The 23,687-nt window shown below is 38.6% G+C and overlaps 1 protein-coding gene and 1 pseudogene across 1 annotated transcript in view; one reads left to right on the forward strand and one right to left on the reverse strand.

Annotated features, from left to right (window-relative positions):
- Positions 1–23,687, reverse strand: part of LOC107400398 (vomeronasal type-2 receptor 116-like) — an 88,066-nt pseudogene that overhangs the window by 32,938 nt on the left and 31,441 nt on the right.
- Positions 1,022–23,687, forward strand: part of LOC143267059 (vomeronasal type-2 receptor 116-like) — a 38,211-nt gene continuing 15,545 nt past the window's right edge. Inside the window, exon 1 of the mRNA XM_076543847.1 lies at positions 1,022–1,305. Coding sequence (XP_076399962.1) covers positions 1,022–1,305 — 284 coding nt within the window. The remainder of the gene's footprint in view (positions 1,306–23,687) is intronic.

Below are 23,687 nucleotides of genomic sequence, written 5' to 3' on the forward strand. Positions count from 1 at the left end.
AAATAACATCTACCATCCTCCACACCATGTAATCGCCCTACATTTGTGCTGTTTGCTAAATAGTCCATATAGTCTAAAGGTGTTTCCTCAGCCCACAATCATCAATGAGCTCTCCCACTGGCAATACATATTCTAGAATGCAGCCGCAATTATATGAGCATGACAATGGAATAAGAACAGCTTACACATTGAACACAGACTTTATTCCCAGTTACTGATGGGTTCTAAGCTACTGGACAGAGTGTTGCTTTGGAGTCACTACTCACTTTTGAGATAAGCATGAGCAAATAGATAATGAAGGATAAAGTTGAAGAAATAGGTCATCAGAAGGAACTGACTTCACAGAAGGAGGCCATGTGTTATAACCAAATACTCAACTTAGTTTCTCATGGAGAATGATGGACTGGGCATTTGTGGACATAGTATAAGCCAAGAAATTTGTGGATTTGACCTGATTATTGGAGCATCACACAATGGAGAGCAGGGATGCTGGTTGGTTATATGGTCTCTGTGACTGATGTAGCATGGGGCACACTGCTCATGATCTATGAATGGTGGATGCCATACACACGAGACTGAATCTCTCTTATTTGCACTTGATAATAGAACACACACTGTGTCCACATGAACTCTGATTATCATGGGTCATTTCAATTCTTTACCTTCACATCTAACTGTTGATCTTCTGATATTTTCTGCTGAGATCATTTCTAAAGGTGTTCTAACAAATAACTCATTGACACTGTCCTGGGACCAATCTGCCCAACATTGCTTTCTCCCATGAGCCTCAATACCTAGGGATATGAGTTGATGTCATAGGACCTGAGGCTGAGATGTCCTCAGATTATTTTCCAGCCCAAGTTTTTTTTTTTACCTCTGCTGTGGACATCAACTGCAGAGTCCTAGGACAGAGAGTGCTTGACATTTCTCCAGGGTAGTGGAGCCACCTGGAGAGCAACGCATCTCATTCACATAAGTGATCTCTTCAGTGGGCAGCAGACATAAAAGCAGATGTGTATACATGGTTATCCATTTGATAAACTGGTGTGCACCCACAGACCACACTACTGGCTTAGAGATTTGGAAGCAGGACCTGATGCTCACTCTGTATTTCTTCTTCTGGATCCTGAACATCCCCCTCCTCATGTCCAACCTCACTCACCCCAAGTGCTTTTGGAGAATGAAGCAGAATGAAGACAAGCCTGGAGAGGTGGTGCCAGGTTGTGTCTTTTACCTTACTGCAGGGCAGAGCAGTGAAGTGCAGGTGGACTTGAAAAAGTTTTTCAGATATGCACTGGATGTGTTGTAAGTGTGTTTGCATTTTTCATGTAAATGTCATGATATATAATGCATAATATGTGTGAATGGGCAGAGCAATTCTGGGAGCTTCCGTCCTTTTCTCCTAATCTTATCTCCAAGATCTGATGCAAAATATGTTTTAATATTTAATAATCACTGTTTTCCCACTATCACGGTGTGAGACTTTAAAATTTTTTTCTAATTAGCCTCCATTTACAAGGCTGAAAGCCGAGTTAAAAACAGCATTCTTTACTTTGTTCTATCATAGGCAGCCTTCCTTTTCACAGGTGCCATTGTGAGGTGTCCAGTGGTGTCCTAAGATAAGAAACTCCAGACGACTACAATGAGTTCAGTAGTCATAAGGCTCATTCAAGTCTCTTCCAGAGTCTGCTAATGTCACATGTATCAGTGTGTGACTCCTAGTACAGGGTCTCTAATATTTGTGCCACTACTCACTGGGGAGAGTATCCATGTATCCATTTAGTTAAGCTTTCAGGTATTATGCACAGGATCACTCCACAACTCTGAAGCTGTGAGGAGAAGGATGTATGAGATCTGTCTACTGTCAAATACTTGGGTGTGTCCTTTGCCTTCCCTCACTTGAACACATGCACAGTCACAGGCTTTTAGGGATTACAAAGGCCAGATCTATCTCTATCTTCAAAGTCAAAAAGGGAACGTCTGCATTTCAAATGTTGTGTTTTCATTATGAAAACACTAGGACATCACTCATAGTGTTGACTGCTTACTCCCCTTCTCACTTACTATAGTGGCAGGAGCTGCCGGTGGTAGCTGTCAATATTTGATAACTGGGATGGAGAGGCTACACACTGGGTGTTCTCTGCTACTATAAATGATGTATGTGTCTGATGTTTTAAGTCTAAATAATTTATTCTCTGATAATTACATTTACCTCTATTCTTTTTCTTGTTTCTATTATTGTTAAGGATTTTTTTATTGATTTTACATACCAACCACGTATCTCCCTCTCTTCCCTCCTCTCATCATTCCAGCTTTCTCCACTCCCCAAACCACTATTCATTCCCTTCTCCAATAAGGTGTCCTCCATGGGGAAAGAGCAGAGCCTGGTACATTCAGTAGAGGCAGGTCCAAGGCCCTTTCTCTGCATCAAGGCTGTGAAAGGTGTTCCATCTTAGGTAGTGTGCTTCAAAAGAAACCTTCTGCACCAGGGATGGATCTTATTCCAACTGCAAGGGGGGCCCTTAATCAGATCAAGCTACACAACTGTCTCCCTTATGCATGGGGCCTAGTCCAGTCCCATGCAGGCTCCACAGCTGTTGGGCAAAGTTCATTAGGTCCCACTAGTTTTGTGTGGTTTTCTCTGTAGGTTTCCCTATCATGATCTTGATGCCCCTTGCTCATAGAATCCCTCTTCTCTCTCTTCGACTGAAGTCCTGGAGCTTGGCCTGGTGCTTGGCTGTGGATCTCCACAAGTGCTTTCATTAGTTACTGGATGAATGCTTTATGATGACGAATAGGTATTCACCGATGTGATCACTGGGGTAAGCCAATTCAGGCATCCTCTCCACTATTACTAGTAGTCTAAGCTGAGATATTCTTGTGGAATCCTGGGAACTATCCTAGTACTCAGTTTCTAACTATCCCTATGATGTCTCCCTTTATCATGGTATCTCTTTCATTGCTGTCCCACTCCATCCCAATTCCAGTTCAACCACCCCGTTCCCTTATGATCTGTCAATTAATTTTTTGCTTTAAAAATATTGAGTACATACATATGTGTGTGTGTGTGTGTGTGTGTGTGTGTGTGTGTGTGTGTGTGTGTAAGATTAGCCCATCCACTAATGATATATTCAGTCTTCATTATTTTAAAGTTTTCATTATTGATGTCCTTCAAGTTTTTATTAAGTTTATTTTACCATACTTGTGAGGCAATTGCGAATGCAGTTTCCTTAATTTCTTTCTTAGCAAATGTGTTCTTTGCATATAGGGAAGTAACTGACTTTTGTGGTAATTTTGTATTCTGTCATTTTGATGTAAATATTTTCTGTGAAGTGTTTAGGATCTCAAATATGGAAGCCTATTGTTTGCTTCTCTTTTGTTCTTTGATACAAAAAGAGGTTGAATTTTTGTCCCAAGTATTTTTGGCATCTTGTCAGATGACACTGTGATTCATTTCTTAAGCCATTTATGCAATACGTTACATGTATAGATTTCCTTACCTGATCCATTGTTGCATCTCTGAAAAGAAGCCTATGATCATTGTGAATGATTTAATCTAAGGTGTTCTTTAATTGGTTTTAAAAGTACTATATTAAGAATCTACAAATAGATGGTCATGATGAAGCATGTCTGTAATCCCAGCATTGTGGTGGCAGATATACGCAGTCTCTGGTGAGTTCAAGACCAACCTTGTCTATATAGTCAATTCCAGGATAGTCAGGGAGACATACCTGACACTGTCTCAAAAAGATATGAGTGTTTTATTAAATGATCATACAAATTTTGTTTTGTATAAATCTTGTTTTGACATCAGACTGACATTGCCATCATATCTATATGTAGATAGCACTTTAACCATTTCTGCTGAATGGAATAATTTAATTGCTTAATAGCATTGGTGTTGGTTATTGGAAGATTTATTTGCATCTGGTAGTGACTACTACTAGTCTGGTGGGTTTTTGTTAGGAAGAGGGTTTTTTATTACCGTTTCAATCTCAATCCTTACAGTAGACTTGCTTAAGGTGTTTGCCATATCTTGGTTTAATTTTTCTACCAGATACCTAAAGAAAATGCAACCAGAATGTCATTCAAACAATTCTCAGAAATTGAAAGGAAAGTAATAGAAACAATGATATTTTAAAAATGGTTTCTGTGCTCAATGCATGAGTTGGGTGTTTGAAACCTGGGGCTTATGCAGAGACACTTGGCTCAGCCTGGGAGGAGGGGACTGGACCTGCCTAGACTGAGTCTACCAGGTTGATGTCAATCCTCGGGGGAGTCTTTGCCCTTAAGGAGATGGGAATGGGGGTGGGCTGGGGGGAAGAAGAGGAGGGTGGAAGGGGGAAGAACAAGGGAATCTGTGGCTGATATGTAGAACTAAATTATATTATAAAATAAAAATAAAAAACCTCAGTATGTCCCTGACACTAAAACCAGATAAGGAATCATCAAAACAGAATAATAGAAAAGGCAATTATAGGCAAATATCACGGATGTACTTAAACCAATATTCTCCAGAAAATACATGCAATCCAAATTCAAGTATGTATCAGCAAGATCCACTGTGGAGTAGTTGGCTTCATACCAGGGTTGGAAAGATGGTTTAACATCAGAACTCAGTGAATGTCACAGATAGCTTTAGCAAACAAGGCAGACATTACATGATCACTTCAACAGATGCAGAAAAGGCATCTGACAACTACAGTATCCCTGAAACATTAGGGATAGAAGGGTAATGTCTCAATGGGATGAAGGTTGCACAGGACAATCCCACATCCAGCATTACATCAAATGGAAGACAACTGAGAACCTTCCCTAAAAACACCAAAGGAGGAAAGACACCCATTCATATATTACAAAAGTAAGTATTGCTCATTTTCCGCTAAATCAAGAAGCCCAGAAAAAAGAATGGAATGAATCAAGAAATGAAGTCAAACTTTTTCACCAGCAGATGGTATGAACTTGTACATGAGGTGGTCAACACTCTCTGAGTGTGTCTTAGACCTAATGAATACCATCAGGAAAAGAGGAGAATAGAAAATCAAGATACAAAATATCATTTTGTGTACAAGGAATGATGATATTGAGAAAGAAGTCAAGAAAGCAACGACAGGAACAATAACTTCCCACAATAAAATACCTGAGAATAAATTCAAACAAGTCAAGGGTCTTCATGGTGAAGATGTTGTAACAGTGAGGAAAGAAAGAGGAGTCAATAGAAGATAAAACTATCTGACATGTTGATGGGTTGGCACAAACAGTATTGTACATTAATACTTGGTTACATTATGAAAATAATCTAAGATTCTATGCAATCTCCATCAAAATTCCATTGAAACATAACTAAAAAATAGGCAAAACCATCCAAAACTTCCCATAAAAATCAGATTCCAGATAGATCAAGCAAAGATGAAGAAAGGAAACAATGCTGGAGATATCACAATGTGTGTGTTCCATTTATAACCTAGGGCAATAGTAACAGAGGATCACGGTGCTAATTGTATATTATATAAATATTTCAAGAAAGCAAAATGGAAAACTTATAATTCAGTTCCACGGGTATAGTCACCTGAGATTTGAAAAAGTTTTCAGCAACAAGCAGTGAAGATTCAGTCTACTCAACAAATATGGTTAGGAAACTGAACATTAAGGATTAGTATCTCAAATGCATATGAGCATCAAGCAAATAATAGCCAAATTTAAAATGTGGTAAATTATTAATCAGTGAGATCTCAGAAGATTAAACACAAATGTCTGAACATCACTTAAAGAAATCATCCTTAGCCATCTCAGAAATGCAAATAAAACTATTTAGAAAATTCCTCTTATATCAGTCAGAGTGGCCAAGATTAATAATACAAATGACAGCACATGCTGGTGAGGATTCCAGGCGTGGGGAAAATTATCGATTGCTTGTGTGGGTAAAAACATGTGCAGCCACTATGGAAACCAGTGTGACAATTCCTCATGAGGTTGTGAATCTATCTACTTCAAGATCCAGCAATATTATTCTTGGAAACATACTCAAAGAATTCTGCATCTTGCTGCACGGACACTTGTTCATCATTTTCATTCTTGTTCTATTTATAACAGTTGGAAATTGTAAGCATCCTAGAAGCTCATGAACTAAGGAATGGATAATTATATCATGGTACATTTGAATTATAAGGGGTTATTTTTCAGTTGTAATAATTTTTTTAAAAATAGGAATTCCTGAACATTGCCAGAGACCTACAGTCAGACCCTGTTCTATGTTTGGGGAATCCTACAGGAGAGAGAGAGAGAGAGAGAGAGAGAGAGAGAGAGAGAGAGAGAGAGAGAGAGAGAGAGAGAGAGAGAGAAACAGAGACAGAGACAGAGACAGAGAACAAGGAGCGTGGGAGCCAGAGTGATCAAGGACATCACAAGAAAACCCACAGAAAATCTAACCTGGGATCATAGGGGCTCACAGAGACTGAACCAACAACAGGGAGCCTGCACAATAGTGACCAAGGTGTTCTGCATATATGTGACAGTTTTGTAGCTTCATCTTCTTGTGGGACTTCTTACAGTGGGAACATGGTTTATCTCTGACACTGCTGGCATTGTGACTCTACTTTTTATCCTGGGCAGCCTTAATGCAAGGGAAGGTGCTTAGTCTTCCTGATACTTGATATGGCATAATTTGTTGATAAGCATTGGAGGCCTGACCCTTTCTGAATATAAAGTAGGAGGAATGCATGGGGGTAAGGAAGGTACTGGGATGAGAGGTGCTAGCAGAAATTGTGGTCAGGATATAAAATAATACATAAACTTTTAAAAAAGAATTCCTGAAATCCACATGTAATTATAGGAACTAGTGAAAATCACCTTGAGGAATGTACCTAAGAACCAAAAAAAGGAGACAAATATATGTTTTCTTTACCATGTGACTATTAGCTTCTAAAACTTTGATATTCATGCTACCATCTGAATAACCACAGAAGTTAAGTATATAGTAAGGGACAGGGGGAGGAGAGGATCTAACATGAAGAGGAAAATGGAACACATTGTTATGGAGAGACACAGGGCAAACTAGAACTAGAAGATTAAATAGGGAGTGAATGGCAGAGAATGGTAAATGTGGTGTGTTTAGAAGGACAACTCACACTCAAGGCCAGTTGAAAACTATTTGGAAACCAGCTACTTGGAAGGTTCCTAAAGTATTTACACATGTGAAGGAAATCTAAATAGAATTACCAAATAAAGTGGGAACTAGTGCCCCAGCTAGACATTTTCTGCACCAAATATTTATCTAAAGCTGGGAAAAGGTTACATATCTTGGTGAGGGCATCCATGGAAACTACCAAACATCATTTGCTATACCCAAGGCTATGAATTACTCCACACAAGTTTCTGGTAAAGCTTTATTGCAAAACACACCACTTACTATTTCATTGAACATGGAGAAGTCAAGCTGGAAAGCTTTCACCATCACTGACTTGCATTCATGGTACTGGAAGGTATTCTGCATTCTACCAGAGGAGAATTATAACTACCAATCCAGCTACAGACTTTGTGATCTACAAGTGACCTGCCTGTATGATACATAAGTACAAAAATGGGGTAAATATTAGGGGTTTAACCAATCAATGTCTGACTGGATTTAAAGTCCACTCCATGAAATGGAACTCGACCTGACATGGATAAAGATTCCCAGAACCTCAGTGTATATATGACAAAGACATAGGGGAAAATATAGTACTATTATTCTGTTTAAGGAACTCAGAAACAAAAAGAATCCTAATGATAGTCTGCTATACTCATAGCATCAGTTCCTCACTCAGCTCTCATCAGAGATGCTTCTTGTAGTCAATGGGAACTATCCCAGAAATCCACAACTGCACAGTGTGTGCAGAGAGTGAGGAACTTTGGAGCACATTGTCTTCAGTGAGTTGTCTCATCAATTCCTTCAACTCAAGGCTCAGAGATCTATGTGGAAGAGGAGACAGATGGAATTATGAGTCAAAGGTGATGTATAACTCCAAGGAAGCATTGTCTTCCAGACACAATGGCACTGATGAATGTATAAGCTCACCCAAACTGTGTGAGCATGCCCAAGACCTGTTGTGGTTCAAATGGTACAAGTTCAAATGATGTCTCATAATTGTGAGGAGCAAGTGGACACCACATCTCACCCCTAAAAAAGAAGCTATGTGAAACTTCTACCTGCTTTGAAAAGGAAAATCTGTTTTCTCCAGTGGAGTCTCACTGAGTACATTATTAGACACAATTTAGGACCAGTCCCATGCACAGGAGTGTTTCCATAACACAAAATGGAAAGAAAGGAATTTTTTGTAGACTTTTTGTCTTAATTTTCTTCCCTTGGTCTTCTTTGTGTATTCGTTTCTTTTTCATTTTTTTATAATTGTTACTATATTTTTATTTATTTATTTTCTTGATTTTACATTCCACCCAAAGGTTCCCCTCCATTCCCTCTTTCTAGGTCCACCCTCCTTTATCCTCCAACCTCACCACCTCCAATGCTCCTTCACTGTTATTCTTTAGATACAGGCAGGAATCCCGTGGATATCAATGAGTCCTGGTATATCAAGCTGCTTTGAGAGCAGCCACCCATTTTTCCACCAAGGTTGGATGTAGATGTAACAATCTTATTAAATAAGAAACAGAGCCAAATGCAGAGTTAAAAGCCCAACAGGTCAGAGCAGTAGCTAAGAGCTGAGACTAAAAACCCTTTCTTACACTTGACTGCCACTGCTGTCCTTCCCCTCAGCAAGAGACCTCCTTCCTGTGTATCTGTCTTTTTATTGACTTTCTGTTCTGCCTTCTCATTGGTTGTAAACCCAACCACATGACTTCCTCATCACTGCCTGTCTATACAGACATCCAGGTCTTCTATGGTTGGTATTGAGATTAATGGTGTGTGTGTCCATGCTGGCTGTATCCTTGAACACACAGAGATCTGTCTGTATTGTGATCGGCATTAAAGATGTATGCCACCACAGCCTGGCTCTTGCTATGGGTTGCTATTAGCACTGATACCAAGGCAAATTTATTTATTAACATACAAATAAAATCACATTTCAGCACATGTAAAATATCAGTATATTTCCCCCTTTCTATTGAAATAAAAAGAAAAAAGGAAAAAAGTTATAACTAATATAAGAAAAACTATATACAAAAATACAATAACTATATACCATATATACAAGCAATAAATACCTAAACAATGTCTAGTACATTTGCATTTGACCAATTCAGAGAAAATAATTCTATTATCTCTCCTATTTTGGTAAGTCCAAAATGTACCTGATTCACTTTCTATCCTAACTTATATTACTAACAGAACTATCTTATAATGTCTTTCAAATTTATACACTTAGTCTTCAGAGAGTTTATTTTCTAAAATTCTTAACAAGGAAAACTATAACTATCTAAACTTTAACTATCACTATCTAATCTTCAACTCCCTCAAAGACCTAAGAAGTAAATACTACATAACAAAAATAAAAACAGGAAGTGCATGCAAGCAGCTTCCAAAAAATGTGAGTTGACAGAAACAGGCAGCTGCCTGGACAGTTACCCGAGGTTTGTCCACAGTGTTGGGGCATCATCTTTAGCCTATATGCTTAGCATATCTGACAGACTCATTTGTGAACTATGATGTTCACAGGGTCAATAGTTTGACCTCATATTTGGTGAGAGCAGTCCATGTTCCAGAAACACGTGAATTCCACTAGTGTCATGTCATGATTCAGGATTTTAAATTCTGGAAATTGTTGATGTTTTTTGTATACAGCTGTCCATTCTTCTTCGATGTGGAGGGGGCTTCATCTTGCCATCTCCTTCTTCTCCACATGCCTCTATTAAATGCCAGTCTATTATTGAGAGACGTGAGCTTAGTTACTTTTCAAGAATAACTGTTTCAGCTGCTCTTCCACTGCACATCAGAAGTCATCAGTCCACTGTCTGTTCAGCTGCCTTTGAAGAAAAGTGCACTGTGCCATTTCAAGATTGCAAAGGCCACTTCAAGCATGGTGCCATATTGTCCTGGTCTCAGAAGATGCCCTTTGTTAAAGCCACAACCACACTTGTTTTGGCAAGAATCAGTAGTCCTCTGTTTCATGTCCTGTCTGTCCATTTTGCTTGTTTGTCAGCAGTTGATTCGAGGATACTTTGTTGTTCAGTGTCTAACTTTTGCCACAATGATAGTTAACTCCATATGCAGTTTCTTCAATGCACATATTTTCTCTGAAGTAAGTTTGTACTGCCAGGAGCCAACATGTCTCATAGTCAATAACAAAGAAGAAAAATTATCTAAGTTACTAAAACATTTTAAATGTCATAATCTGTAGATCTCTGAAGGGTTTGAAGATGACCTTTCTGTCTAAAATATATCTGCTTGATCTTGAAAACACACCTAATGTGACTACAAGTTTGATTGTAATGTCTAACTACTAACTTTTACTTTTTTATATCCTAATAGTTGGTAATAATTAATATTCAAGGATCAACAAATTGTATGACATTGTTAAATGAATGATATAAGTACAGTATCTTGAACAAGATTAGAAATATACATATAGCATTTTCTAACAATATCAATCTCAATATATATAATTTGTATACAATATAAAAAATCCAATCCCATGTAAATTATTTAAAACTAGTAATTGTCTTTTTTTAAAACAAGAACCTTAAAACTAATCTCTTTTGCTTAGTCCTTTTCCTAACCCTTAACAACAACTTGCAACCAACCCTCCTAAACAATGGAAATTATCCCAGACCCAAAATGCATTTAAAGACCAATAAGCCACCTGCCCCACACCACCTCTTTGGGAATGTGGGCTTCATATTCTAAAAATTGCTTCTTGCTGGATATGGGCGAAGATATCTTTATTCTGAAAAGAAAAATTTTTGATTAATTGTCAAATTCTAGGAAAGGTAGCTATATCCTTTTGTTGTCCAGTTTGAGCATAATGCCAAAGTTCAAGGCTCATCTCAAGTCCTTATTCAAGTAGTCATTGAAAATGGATCATCTCGGCTAGCCATCTCAAAATTTCTCTGAGCCGTTTATTGCTCAATGCTAATCTGTAGATGATGTTTGCCATCTTAGTGGTATTATTTTCAACCATGTGGAATTGTTGTGGGGCCCCATCTTCTTCCTGGAGACTTCAGTTGATGTTACGCCTGGCCGTGATTTCCTGCAGAAAACTGATAAGAGACTCGAACATAAAGACATGTATGGGTAGCTAGCTGAAGCCCCTTTTTTAGAATTAGTATAATATATGACTATTATTAGTATCTTAACAAAGTTTAATATGAATATATAAATATAAATCTTGTAAATTTTGATATAAAATTCATACTTTAAAAAAAGTTTAAGGAATCAGAATAGAATCAAAGAATTGAGATTAGTAGTAATAGAATAGTCCCTTAATTAATTTGGTTTTTCTCCTGTCCCCTATCAGAAGATGGTTCCTTCTTCTGGCATGTGACAGAGAGTTTGCATTTTTCTTTTAGCAACATGCTTGAGTTTAAAGAAGGAGAGAGCCATTAACGAACTCAAAAGCCAGCTGTAAATTTTAATTGAACTGGAACTACAAGAAGACCAATATTGTTAAATGTCTTTAGAGAAAAACAGAAACATTTAGGAAGAGTTATGAAATTTTATACATGATATACCAATAGATCATTTTGCTCTTTTTCTTGGGACAGATAATTTGTCCTTTTTCTTCAGTTGTCTCATTTGTCCAGTGTTCTTCATATTCCTTAGCCTTCATTATCCTAAAAGACAAAAACAAATACCTTTCCTCAAGACTAATTTTGGGGATGTTCCTTTTTGGCAAGTTATTATCTGATTAAATGAAAAAGCATGTATTAATGGTATAAGTTAGTTTAAATTGGATGGTTATGCTGGTTGATGAACTATCACCTCTAATTTAAAGGTCTCTCTTGTTCAAATCGAACCTTTATCAATTTTGATGGGATCCACAGCATATCTTCTCCTGTAGAAACAAAAGCAAAACCTCGTCCCCAACGTAACACATATCCTGGTTTCCATTCTGAGGTCAGCACATCTTTGAAATATATAGGCTGATTTAATTCTGTAGTTTTTTTCTATTATCCAATGTCTCTCTGCAGCTGTTTTTCCTTTCTCATTAGCACTGAGAAAACTCAAAGTTAATAGAGCATATGCAGTCTATTTCTGGGGGTTTTGTTACCCCTTTCTGTTTATTTAGCATATCCTTTAGAGTTCTATCTGATCTTTCTATTACTACTTGGTCTGTAGGATTATTGGTGAAATTATTAAGGCCACTCCACGTAGTTAAAAGGATATTTATTTAATGGTGTAACTTACAAATTAAGGGATACATACGTTGTGGGGTCTGGGGAAGGTGTATAGCAATTCAGCCATGTTCTCTGGAGCTCTGCTTGGTCCACCTCCATCATTCAGGGTCCTGGAACAGAGAGAGAGCTCGCCCATCCAGCTCTGGCATCTCTAGGCGCCTCCCCTGGCCCTGCCTTGTAGGCCTGACAATTGCCAGAGTCTCAATGAGGCTTGGAACTTCCAGATCAAAGCTGGAATGGCTACCCACTACATAGGATTATGTGGTAAGCTGTAATATGCTTTATATTGTAATAAGCATGAAACGGTTTCATTTTAACAGAGACATATGATGGGGCATTGTCAGTTTTAATTTGTGCAGGTATACCCATGATGGCTATAACATCTAGCAAATGAGTGATTATACAATCAGTCTTTTCAGAACTCAAAGCAGTTGCCCATTGAAATCCTGAATAAGTATCAATGGTGTGGTGTACATATTTCAATTTTCCAAATTCTACAAAGTGAAACACATCCATCTGCCAGATTTCTTTCCTCTGAATACCCTTTGTGTTACATCCTGCTGGTAATGGCGTTTGATTGTAAAAGGAACAAGTATGACATTTCCTTACAATTTCCTTGGCTTGTTGCCAGGTTATGGAAAAATCTTTTTTAAACCTTTAATATTGACATAATTTTTTTAATGAAATTCTGAGGCCTCAAGCACATTTCCTAACAATAATTTATCAATCTCATCATCACCTTGTGCTAGAGGGCCTGGCAGACCAGTATGGGATTGAATATGAGTTATATATGAAGCATGACTCCTTTTCCTGATTGTATTGTATAACTGAATAAATAGTGAACTTAATTCTGACTCATCACGAATAAATTCTGCAGTTTCAATAGGTAATACCACTTTTTAGCATACTGAGACTCAGTAATATGTTGAGAGGTGCTGAAAAATCCATTAATACCAACAGAATAGCATATAATTCTGATTTTTGGACTGAATTATAAGGACTTTGAACCACTTTCCTTAAATTTTATGATTTGTAACCTGGCTTTCCTTGTTTGTTTGCATCTGTATAAAATGTATGAACTTCGGATATGGGTTTTTCCCATACAATTCAAGGAAAAATCCAATCAGCTCTCTTTATAACATCAATTCTATCACTTTTGGAATATTTGCTGTTAATTTTTCCCAAAAAATTACTGCAAGCTCTATGCCAAGGTTCAGTTTCTGTCCATAACATTTCAATGTCTTTCTTAATTAAAAGTACAAAAATTTCTGTTGAGTCTATTCCTGCTAATTGACAAAGTCTCACTTTTCCTTTCAAAATTAAGTCTGAGATTTTTTTCCACATAAATTTTTAATTTTTTATTTGGTTTATTTGGCAAAAATATCCATTACAATATAATATCTTCCCTTTGCATTAATATTCCTGTAGGAGAATGCCTAGAGGGTAAAATAACCAAAGTGCAATCCAGGTTTGGATGAATACAATCCATGTGTCCTTCATGTACTTTCTTTTCTGCCAAGGCCAATTCTTTCTCAGCTTCAAGTGATAATTCTCTTGGACTATTTAAGTCCTAGTCACCTTCTAAGGTTTTGAACAAATTATAAAGTTCATCATATTTTACCACAACAATAGTTCGTAGATGGGAAATGTCTCCAAATAATCTTTAAGAGTCATTAAGAGTCTATAATCAATCTCTCCTAATTTTCACCTTTTGGGGTCTAATTTTTTGTAGACCTATTTTATGTACTAAATAATTAATAGAATCTCCTCTTTCTATCTTTACAGGAGCAATATGCAATCCCCAGCAAGACAATTTTTTTTTACTTCTTCCAACATTCTTTCTAATGTATCTGGATTTGGGTCGGCTTGTAAATATCATCCATATAATGATAAATTATAGATTTAGAAAAAATTTTTAACCTATCACTTCCAATGACTGTTATACAAAATATTGGCACAGAGTTGGGCTATTCAACATTCCCTGTGGGAAGACCCTCCATTGATATCTCTTAACTGGTTGAGAATTATTGTAAGTAGGCACTGTGAAAGCAAATCTTTCTCTGTCTTTTTCTTGTAAGGGTATTGAAAAGACACAGTCTTTTAAATCAATAACTGTAGGAGGCAATCCTTTTGGTAATACAGTAGACAAACAAATTCCAGATTTTAGAGAGCCCATTGGCTGAATTACTTTGTTAATTGGTCAAAGGTCTGTTACTATTCCCCATTTTCCAGATTTCTTTTTATTAACAAATGCAGGAGAATTCCAAGGACTGGTTGGTTCTTCAATAAGCTGAGCATTTAACTGTCCTTCTACTAGCTTTTCTAAAGCCTGGAGTTTCTCTGTTGTTAAAGGCCATTGATGAACCCATACAGACTTGTCTGTTAACTATATTAAAGGTGTCTTTGGAAGATCATCATTTGTTGTATTTTGTTCTTGCATAATATGGATGGCTGGTGACCACCCATTAGAACAAGATCTTCTAAAATTTCTCTAAGAAACATGTGCGAGTTTATGATTTGTTTCTGAGGTTGCAAGGATGTTAATATGAGTATTCCATTGTTGCAACAGGTCTTGACCCCACAGGTTCATAGACATGTTAGCCACATATGGTTTTAATTTTCCTCTCTGTCCTTCTGGACCTATACATTTGAGCCATCTTGCACTCTGTTTCACTTGCAATAATGTTCCAATCCCTAACAGGTGAATGTTTACCTCCTGAAGAGGCCAAGTTGAATGCCAAAATTCTGGTGCAATTATGGTAATGTCAGCACCTATGTCCACCAGACCAGACAACAAAACACCATTTATTTTTATTGTTAATTTTGGTCCTTGTTCATTTATAGAAGTTTGCCCAAAAATTTCTTCATGGTTTCTCCTGAATTTTCTGTTTTCTCTGTCTCAGTTGTTCCATTACCCCAAGAAACCTGGTTTATTCCAATAGGCATTGGGTTATTTCATTGCTCTGAGTAGGAGTTTCCTCTATGACTGCAGGAAAGGACTGAGCTGGATTTGCTGTTGTTGCCTGCCTGAGGCTCCTCTGGGATTACCCGAAGACTGAGGCAAAGTATTACCTTGCCTGGCCCTTGTTAATCTACATTCATTGGTCTAGTGTTTTCCCTTACCACACCTTCTGCATAATCCAGAAGGAAGGGGAATTCTGTTGCCATTGTTTCTTGAAGAAACATTGTTTCTAGGAATGCCTTGTTTACAGTCCCTTTTCAAATGTCCTTGCTTTCCAAATCCAAAAGATCTGACATTCCTCAAACCTCTTGAAATTGCTTCTCCTATCCACGTATCATCATTGTCATGAGTCTCAACATTAAGCATGTCCCTAATCCAATCTTCCAAGGGTGCATATCTTGCCTTTAACAGCCTGATTATTCTCTTGCATGCTGCATTCCAGTTCTCAAAAGGCAAACATTTCATTATTATCTAGCTAGCTTCTGAATTCGATACCATTCTTTTTAGTGCTGAAATCGGTCTTTGTAAGAAATCCATGAAGGATTATTTTGAGCCCTGTATAACCATTATAAACGACTCAGTTTTCTTTCCTGTTTCCTCAACTCTGTCCCATGCATTCAAGGCTGCCATTTGACATAGAATTAGGGTTTGGACATCATATGAACATTTTGTTTGTATTGCAGCATATTGGCCTTCTTCAACAAACTGAGCCTGAGAGATTTGTGTACCTTTAGCCCTCCACTGATTTTCTATGTTTTTAGCTTCCTCTTTGAACCACATTTGCCACTGCAGCTGTGCCCCGGGTTCTAGAACAGCATTTATCAGCTCTCTCCAGTCCTGTGGTATAATCTTATTATAAGCTGACCAGGAGTTTAACATTTGCTTTACAAATGGGAAATACATGCCATAAGATACTATTGGTCTGCTAGGCTAAGGTAGGCCCAGGCAGGGAGCTGGGCCCACTGAGGTGGGAAATCTGGTGGCGAAGTCAAGCCAACCAAGTAGTTTTTAATGAATTCTTACCACATGGGCACCAAATGTAGGTATAACAGTCTTATTAAATAAGAAACACAGAGACAAATGCAGAGTTAAAAGCCCAACAGGTCAGAGCAGTAGCTAAGAGCTGAGACTAAAAACCCTTTCTTACCCTTGACTGCCACTGCTGTTCTTCCCCTCAGAAAGAGACCTCTTTCCTGTGTATCTATCTTTTTATTGACTTTCTGTTCTGCCTTCTCATTGGCTGTAAACCAAACCACATGACCTCCTCATCACTGCCTGTCTATACAGACCTCCAGGTCTATGGTTGGTATTGAGATTAAAGGCATGTGTCTCCATGCTGGCTGTATCCTTGAACACACAGAGATCTATCTGTATTATGATCGGGATTAATGGTGTGTGCCACCACAGCCTGGCTCTTGCTATGGCTTTCTATTAGCTCTGACCTGAGGCAACTTTATTTATTAACATATAAATAAAATCACATTATAGTGTAGCTTGAGAATTTCTCTCAAGCTCCCACCAAGTCCTGGCAGTCCAACATCCCACTTATAAAATAAACATGCAGACGCTTATATTATTTAAACTGTTTGGCCTAATGGCTCAGGCTTCTAGCTATCCAGTTCTTACATCTTAAATTAATCCATTTCTATAAATCTATACCTTGCCACGTGGCTTGTGGCTTACCAATTTCTTCACATGCTGCTTGTCCTGGTGGTGGCTGGCAGTGTCTCCTCCCACCTTCCTGTTCTCTCAGTTCTCCTCTCTGTTATTCCCACCTATACTTCCTGCCTGGCCACTGTCCAATCAGTGTTTTATTTACTGACCAATCAGAGCATATGACATACAGACTATCCCACAGCACTTCCTCATTTCTTTTTTTAAGGAAGTTTTTAACTTTTACACATCTCCACCGCCAGCTTGTTATATTTGGGAATTTGGGTTTAGCTTCTCTTACTACTTCCTGCTGGAGGGGGGCGCTGTATCTTATGGGGACACAAAGAAAATTTTAGGATTTTGGAGTAGCCTGTAAGAATGTATTGTCTGAGCCTGTTGCCTTGAATCTCATCTGAATATGGATTATCTGGGCCATGGTGTCATCGGAGATCTTTCAGTGGGTCTTGGATGTTCAAACCTGATGTATCTTAATCTGGAACAAATCCATAGCCTCTTGCTTTCTGTGGAAAAAAAGCAGAGCCTCCTTTCCAAAGTAACATATCCTTACATCCAAATTTTGAAGTCAAGGTACCTTTAAAATATACATTTTGGTAGAACTCAACAACTTTTGCAAGCTAATGTTTTTCTTCAGTAACGAACATCAAAGAGAACATAATCCAGATTCTCTGTGTGGTAGCCATCTTTATGTGGCTTATTTTTTATATTATCTTGAGCCTATTGCTTTATACTGCAGCATTATAAGACTGAAATGGTGCTGTGGCTGCTGGCTCTGCCCACTTCAACTTCCAAACATGGAGGTGGCATGTTTTCTGCCAGCTCTAGGAGACATCAGCTCTTAGAAATAGTGGGTCTATACTTCTATCAAAGCAGCATGTAGACCAGAAACCTCTTTTTGTTTTGTACTAGCAAAGGCTGAATCCTCCACGCAGCTTAATGTGCCACTTGTAGAGACCTCATTCTTGCCATACTGTAGGTAGAGCGCACACACAGCAGGAACCCGACATAGTAGATAGTAGGTCAAACACACAGCCTGCAGCTAACTTGAAAGAGACAACTAGGAACTGTTTATAGCTCCGATTTAGAATCTTTTTACTTGGGTTTTGGGTGGAAACTCTTGCCAACACATTGGGCACCATTTTTAGCTGGAGTTTTCTCCAGTCCTGCCTGATCCAAAGTGAGGACAAATCTCTATCACCTACCAGTCCTGCAGCCACTCAGACCCAACTGAATAAACACACAGAGACTTATATTATTTAAACTGTTTGGCCTAATGGCTCAGGCTTCTAGCTATCCAGTTCTTATATCCTAAATTAATCCATTTCTATAAATCTATACCTTGCCCTGTGGCTCATGGCTTACAGGCAGCTTCACATGCTGCTTGTCCTGGTGGCGGCTGGCAGTATCTCCTCCCACCTTCCTGTTCGCTCAATTCTCCTCTCAGTTATTCCCGCCAATACTTCCTGCCTGGCCACGGGCCAATCAGTGTTTTATTTATTGACCAATCAGGGCATTTGACATACAGATTATCCCACAGCATTATAGGACAAATCAAATATCACCATGGTTGGATCAGGAAGTACAACAGGAGAAAGAGGTCCCAAAAGCAGGCATCAGAGTCAGAGACACCATCCTGCTGTGTAATGAAGACCAATTAACACAACTGTAACAAACAGGCAGAGAGTCTAGGTCAATCCTATGTAGGCTCCCTGGTTGTCCTTTCAGTCTCTGTGAACCCTTCTGAGGCCAGGTTAGTTGATTCTGTGGGTTTTCATGTGGTGCTCTTTCCCCCATGGGTCGTACAATCCTCTCCCTCTTCTGCAGTAGTCTCCATGCTCTGCTCAAAGTTTGGCTGTTACAGTTTGTCCCACCTACAAGGTATGTGGGGGTAAATGTGGTACAGAAATTGTGAGAGTGACACAGATGACTGGCACAGCTGAAGACCCATTCCATGAGGGGAAATCCCCCTTGAGGACCAGGACTCAGAATCAGGATATCCCAGACACCTAGGATAGAACTAAACATGAATGGGGGGAAAAAGCCAATGGAATGATTTCTAATGATATTCCTTTATACTCATAAACTGATATCTAAACCTGTTGTCATAAGAGACACTTCACACAGCAACTTATGGAAAGAGATGTCTATTTGGTTTTTGATTATTATTTTAATTTTCATTTTTTTGATTTTTTTCTTTTTTCTTTACAGAGTCAAGAACCAAATCCAAGGCCTTACATTTGCTAAGCAAGTGCTCTACCACTAAGCTGAATCCCTAAACCCCCTTGCGATGTTCTCTTTGCATTTTTCTCCTCTTTTTGGTTTTGTTTTTAAAGAAAAATAGAAAAAAATATAAAGGTAGGTAGGTAGGTAGTTGAGGAGGACCCAGAAGAAATTGAGAGAAGAGAAAAACATTATCAAAATACCCTCTAGGAAAAAATTCAATTTATGAGTAGGCTCTCCCCCCATATATAAAATGGAGAAGACATAGCCTACTAAAGAAATGCTAGTGGAAAAAGAGCCAACCAGGGGTTGAAAAGAAGTATCTCCCAACCATTTTCCTGTTCCAAAATCAAGTCCAAATGGATGAAAAACATTATTTTATTTTACAATACTATTCAGTTCTACATAACAGCCACAGATTCCCTTGTTCTCTCCCTTCCTGCCCACCTCCCCTTCGCCCCAGCCCACCTCCCATTCCCACCTCCTCCAGATCAAGTAGTCCCCCGAGGACTGAGATCGACCTGATAGACTCAGTTCAGGCAGGTCCAGTCCCCTCCTCCCAGATTGAGCCAAGCGTCCCTGCATAAGTCCCAGGTTTCAAACAGCTATCTCATGCAGCGAGCCCAGGACCTGATACCACTGCCTAGATGCCTCCCAAACAGATCAAGCCAATCAACTGTCTCACCTATTCAGAGGGCCTGATCCAGTTGGGAGCCCCTCAGTCTTTGGTTCATAGTTCATGTGTTTCCATTCGTTTGGTTATTTGTCCCTGTGCTTCATCCAACCTTGGTTTCAACAATTCTCACTCATATAAACCCTCCTCTTTCTCACTAGTTAGACTCCCAGCACTCCACCCGGGGGTCTAGCCCTGGATATCTGATTTCAGAATCCTCAGTCCTTGGATGGGGTTTCTGGCATGACTATTAGGGTGTTTGGCCATCCCATCACCAGAGTAGGTCCGTCCCGGCTGTCTCTTGAGCATTGCCAGCAGTCTGTTGTAGGGGTATCTTTGTGGATTTCTGTGGGCCTCTTTAGCACTTTCTTTCTTCCTTTTCTCATGTGGTCTTCATTTACCATGGTCTCCTATTCCTTGTTCTCCCTCTCTGTAATTGATCCAGCTGGGATCTCCCACTCTCTTTCCCTCGACCCTCGCCCTTTATTGCTCCCACTCATGTCCAGGCTGTTCATGTAGATCTCATTCATTTCTCCATCATTGGTTGATCTCCATGTATTTCTTGGCGTCCTGTTTTCCAGGTAGCCTGCCTGGTGATGTGAGTAGCAGTCCAGTCATCCTTGTTCCACATCTAGTATCCTCCTATGAGTGAGTACATACCATATTTGTCTTTCTGAGTCTGGGTTACCTCACTCAGGATGATTTTTTTTAGATCCATCCATTTGCCTGCAAACCTCATGATGTCATTGTTTTCTCTGCTAAGTAGTATTCCATTGTGTACATGTGCCACAATTTATTTATCCATTCTTCAGTTGAAGGGCATCTAGGTTGTTTCCAGGTATTGGCTATTACAAACAATGCTGATATAAACATAGCTGAGCAAGTGCTCTTGTGGTATGATTGAGCATTACTTGGGTATATGCCCAACAGTGGTATAGCTGGATCTTGGAGAAGATTGATTCCCAATTTTCTAAGAAAGCACCATATTGATTTCCAAAGTGGTTGGACAAGCTTGTATTCCCACCAGGAGTGGAGGAGAGTTTCCCTAGTTCCACATCCTCTCCAGCATAAAGTGTCTTCAGTGTTTTTGATCTTAGCCATTCTGACAGGCATAAGGTGGTATCTCAGAGTTGCTTTGATTTGCATTTCCCTGATGATTAGGGACGTTGAGCAATTCCTTTAATGTCTTTCAGCCATTTGGGTTTCCTCTGTTGAGAATTCTCTGTTTAATTCTAAAGCCCATTTCTCAATTGGACTGTTGGTCGTTTTGATGTCTAATTTCTTGACTTCCTTATATATTCTGGATATCAGTCCTCTGTCAGATGTGGGGTTTGTGAAGACCTTTTCCCATTCTGTAGGCTGTCGCTTTGCCTTATTGACTGTATCATTTGCTCTACAAAAGCTTCTCAGTTTCAAGAGGTCCCATTGATTGATTGTTTGTCTCAGTGTCTGTGCTACTGGTGTTATATTTAGGAAGTGATCTCCTATGCCAATGCATTCAAGACTACTTCCTACTTTCTCTTCTAGCAGGTTCAGAGTAGCTGGATTTATGTTGAGGTCCTTGATCCACTTGGACTTAAGTTTTGTGCACGGTGACGGATATGGATCTATTTGCTGCCTTCTACACGTTGATATCCAGTTATGCCAGCACCATTTGTTGAAGATGCTTTCTTTTTTCCATTGTACACTTTTGGCTTCTTTGTCAAAAATTATATGTTCATAGGTGTATGGGTTAATTTCAGGGTCTTCAATTCGATTCCATTGGTCCACATGTCGCTTTTTATGCCAATACCAAGCTGTTTTTATTACTGTAGCTCTATAGTAGAGCTTGAAGTCAGGGATTGTGATGCCTCCAGAGGTTGTTTTACTGTACAGGATTCTTTTGGCTATCCTGGTTTTTTTGTTTTTCCATATGAAGTTGAGTATTATTCTTTCCAGGTCTGTGAAGAATTGTGTTGGTATTTTGATGGGGATTGCATTGAATCTGTAAATTGCCTTTGGTAAGATTGCCATTTTTACTATGTTGGTCCTGCCTATCCATGAGCATGGAAGATCTTTCCATTTTCTGACATCTTCAATTTCATTTTTCAGGGACTTAAAGTTCTTGTCATATAGGTCCTTCACTTGCTTGGTTAGTGTTACCCCAATGTATTTTATGTCATTTGTGGCTATTGTAAAGGGTGATGTATCTCTGATTTCCTTCTCAGCTTCTTTGTCCATTGTATATAGGAGGGCTACTGATTTTTTTTAGTTGATCTTGTATCCTGCTATGTTGCTGAAGGTGTTTATAAGCTTTATTAGTTCCTGGGTGGAATCTTTGAGTCACTCAAGTATACTATCATGTCATCTGCAAATAGGGGAAGCTTGACTTCTTCCTTTCCAATTTGTATCCCCTTAATCTCCTTATGTTGTCTTATTGCTCTGGCTAGAACTTCAAGTACTATATTGAATAAGTATGGGGAGAGTGGACAGCCTTGCCTCATTCCTGATTTTAGTGGAATTGCTTTGAGTTTCCCTCCATTTAATTTGATGTTGGCTGTTGGCTTTCTGTAAATTGCCTTTATTGTGTTTAGGTAAGTTCCCTTGGTAAGGCTCCAAGACTTTTATCATGAAGGAGTGTTGAATTTTGTCAAATGCCTTTTCTGTATCTAGTGAGATTATCATGTGTTTTTTTCTTTGAGTTTGTTTATATGGTGTATTACATTGATGGACTTTCGTATGTTGAACCACCCTTGCATCCCTGGGATGAAGCCTACTTGAACATGGTGGATAATTGTTCTGATGTGTTCTTGGAGTCTGTTTGCCAGTATTTTATTGAGTATTTTTGCATCAATATTCATGAGGGAGATCAGTCTGTAGTTCTCTTTCTTTGTTGTATCCTTGTTTGGTTTAGGAATCAGGGTAATTGGAGCCCCATAGAAGGAGTTTGGTAATGTTCCTTCGGTTTCTCTTATTTGGAACAATTTAGGGAGTATTGGTATTAACTTGTCTTTGAAGTTCTGGTAGAATTCTGCAGTGAAACCATCCGGTGCTGGGCTTTTTTTGGTTGGGAGACTTTTAATGACTGTTTCTATTTCCTTAGGCATTATGGACTATTTAAATAGTTTATCTGGTCTTGATTTAACTTAGGCATATGGTACCTATACAAAAAATTGTCCATTTCTTTTAGGTTTTCCAGTTTTGTGGAGTAGAGGTTTTTGAAATATGACCTGATAATTCTCTGTATTTCCTCAATGTCTGTTGTTATGTCCCCCTTTTCATTTCTAATTTTGTTGATTTGGATTCTCTCTGTGTGTCTTTTGGTTAGTTTGGATAAGGGCTTGTCTATCTTGTTGATTTTCTCAAAGAGCAAACTCTTTGTTTCATTAATTTTTTGTATTGTTCTCTTAGTTTCTATTTTATTGATTTCACCTCTAACGGTCTTAAGAAACAAGTGGGTGTAGCCATCCTGATATCCAACAAAATAGACTTCAAACTAAAATCAATCAAAAGAGATCAATAAGGGCATTATATACTCATCACAGAAAAGATGCACCAAGATGAAGTTTCAATTCTGAACATTTATGCCCCAAACAATAGTGCTTAACAGCACACCTGAAAGCTCTAGAACACGAAGAAGCAAAGTCTCTCTGGAAGCATAGATGCCAGGAAATTATCAAAGTGAGAGGTGAAATTAATAAATTAGAAACTAAGAGAATAATACAAAAAATAATGAAACCAAGAGTTGGGTCCTTGAGAAAATCAACAAGATTGACAAGCCCTTATCCAAACTAACCAAAAGACAGAGAGAGAATCCAAATCAACAAAATCAGAAATGAAAAGGGGGACATA

The sequence above is a fragment of the Peromyscus maniculatus genome, chromosome 1, assembly GCF_049852395.1.
Source record: "Peromyscus maniculatus bairdii isolate BWxNUB_F1_BW_parent chromosome 1, HU_Pman_BW_mat_3.1, whole genome shotgun sequence".
NCBI classification, from domain to species: domain Eukaryota; kingdom Metazoa; phylum Chordata; class Mammalia; order Rodentia; family Cricetidae; genus Peromyscus; species Peromyscus maniculatus.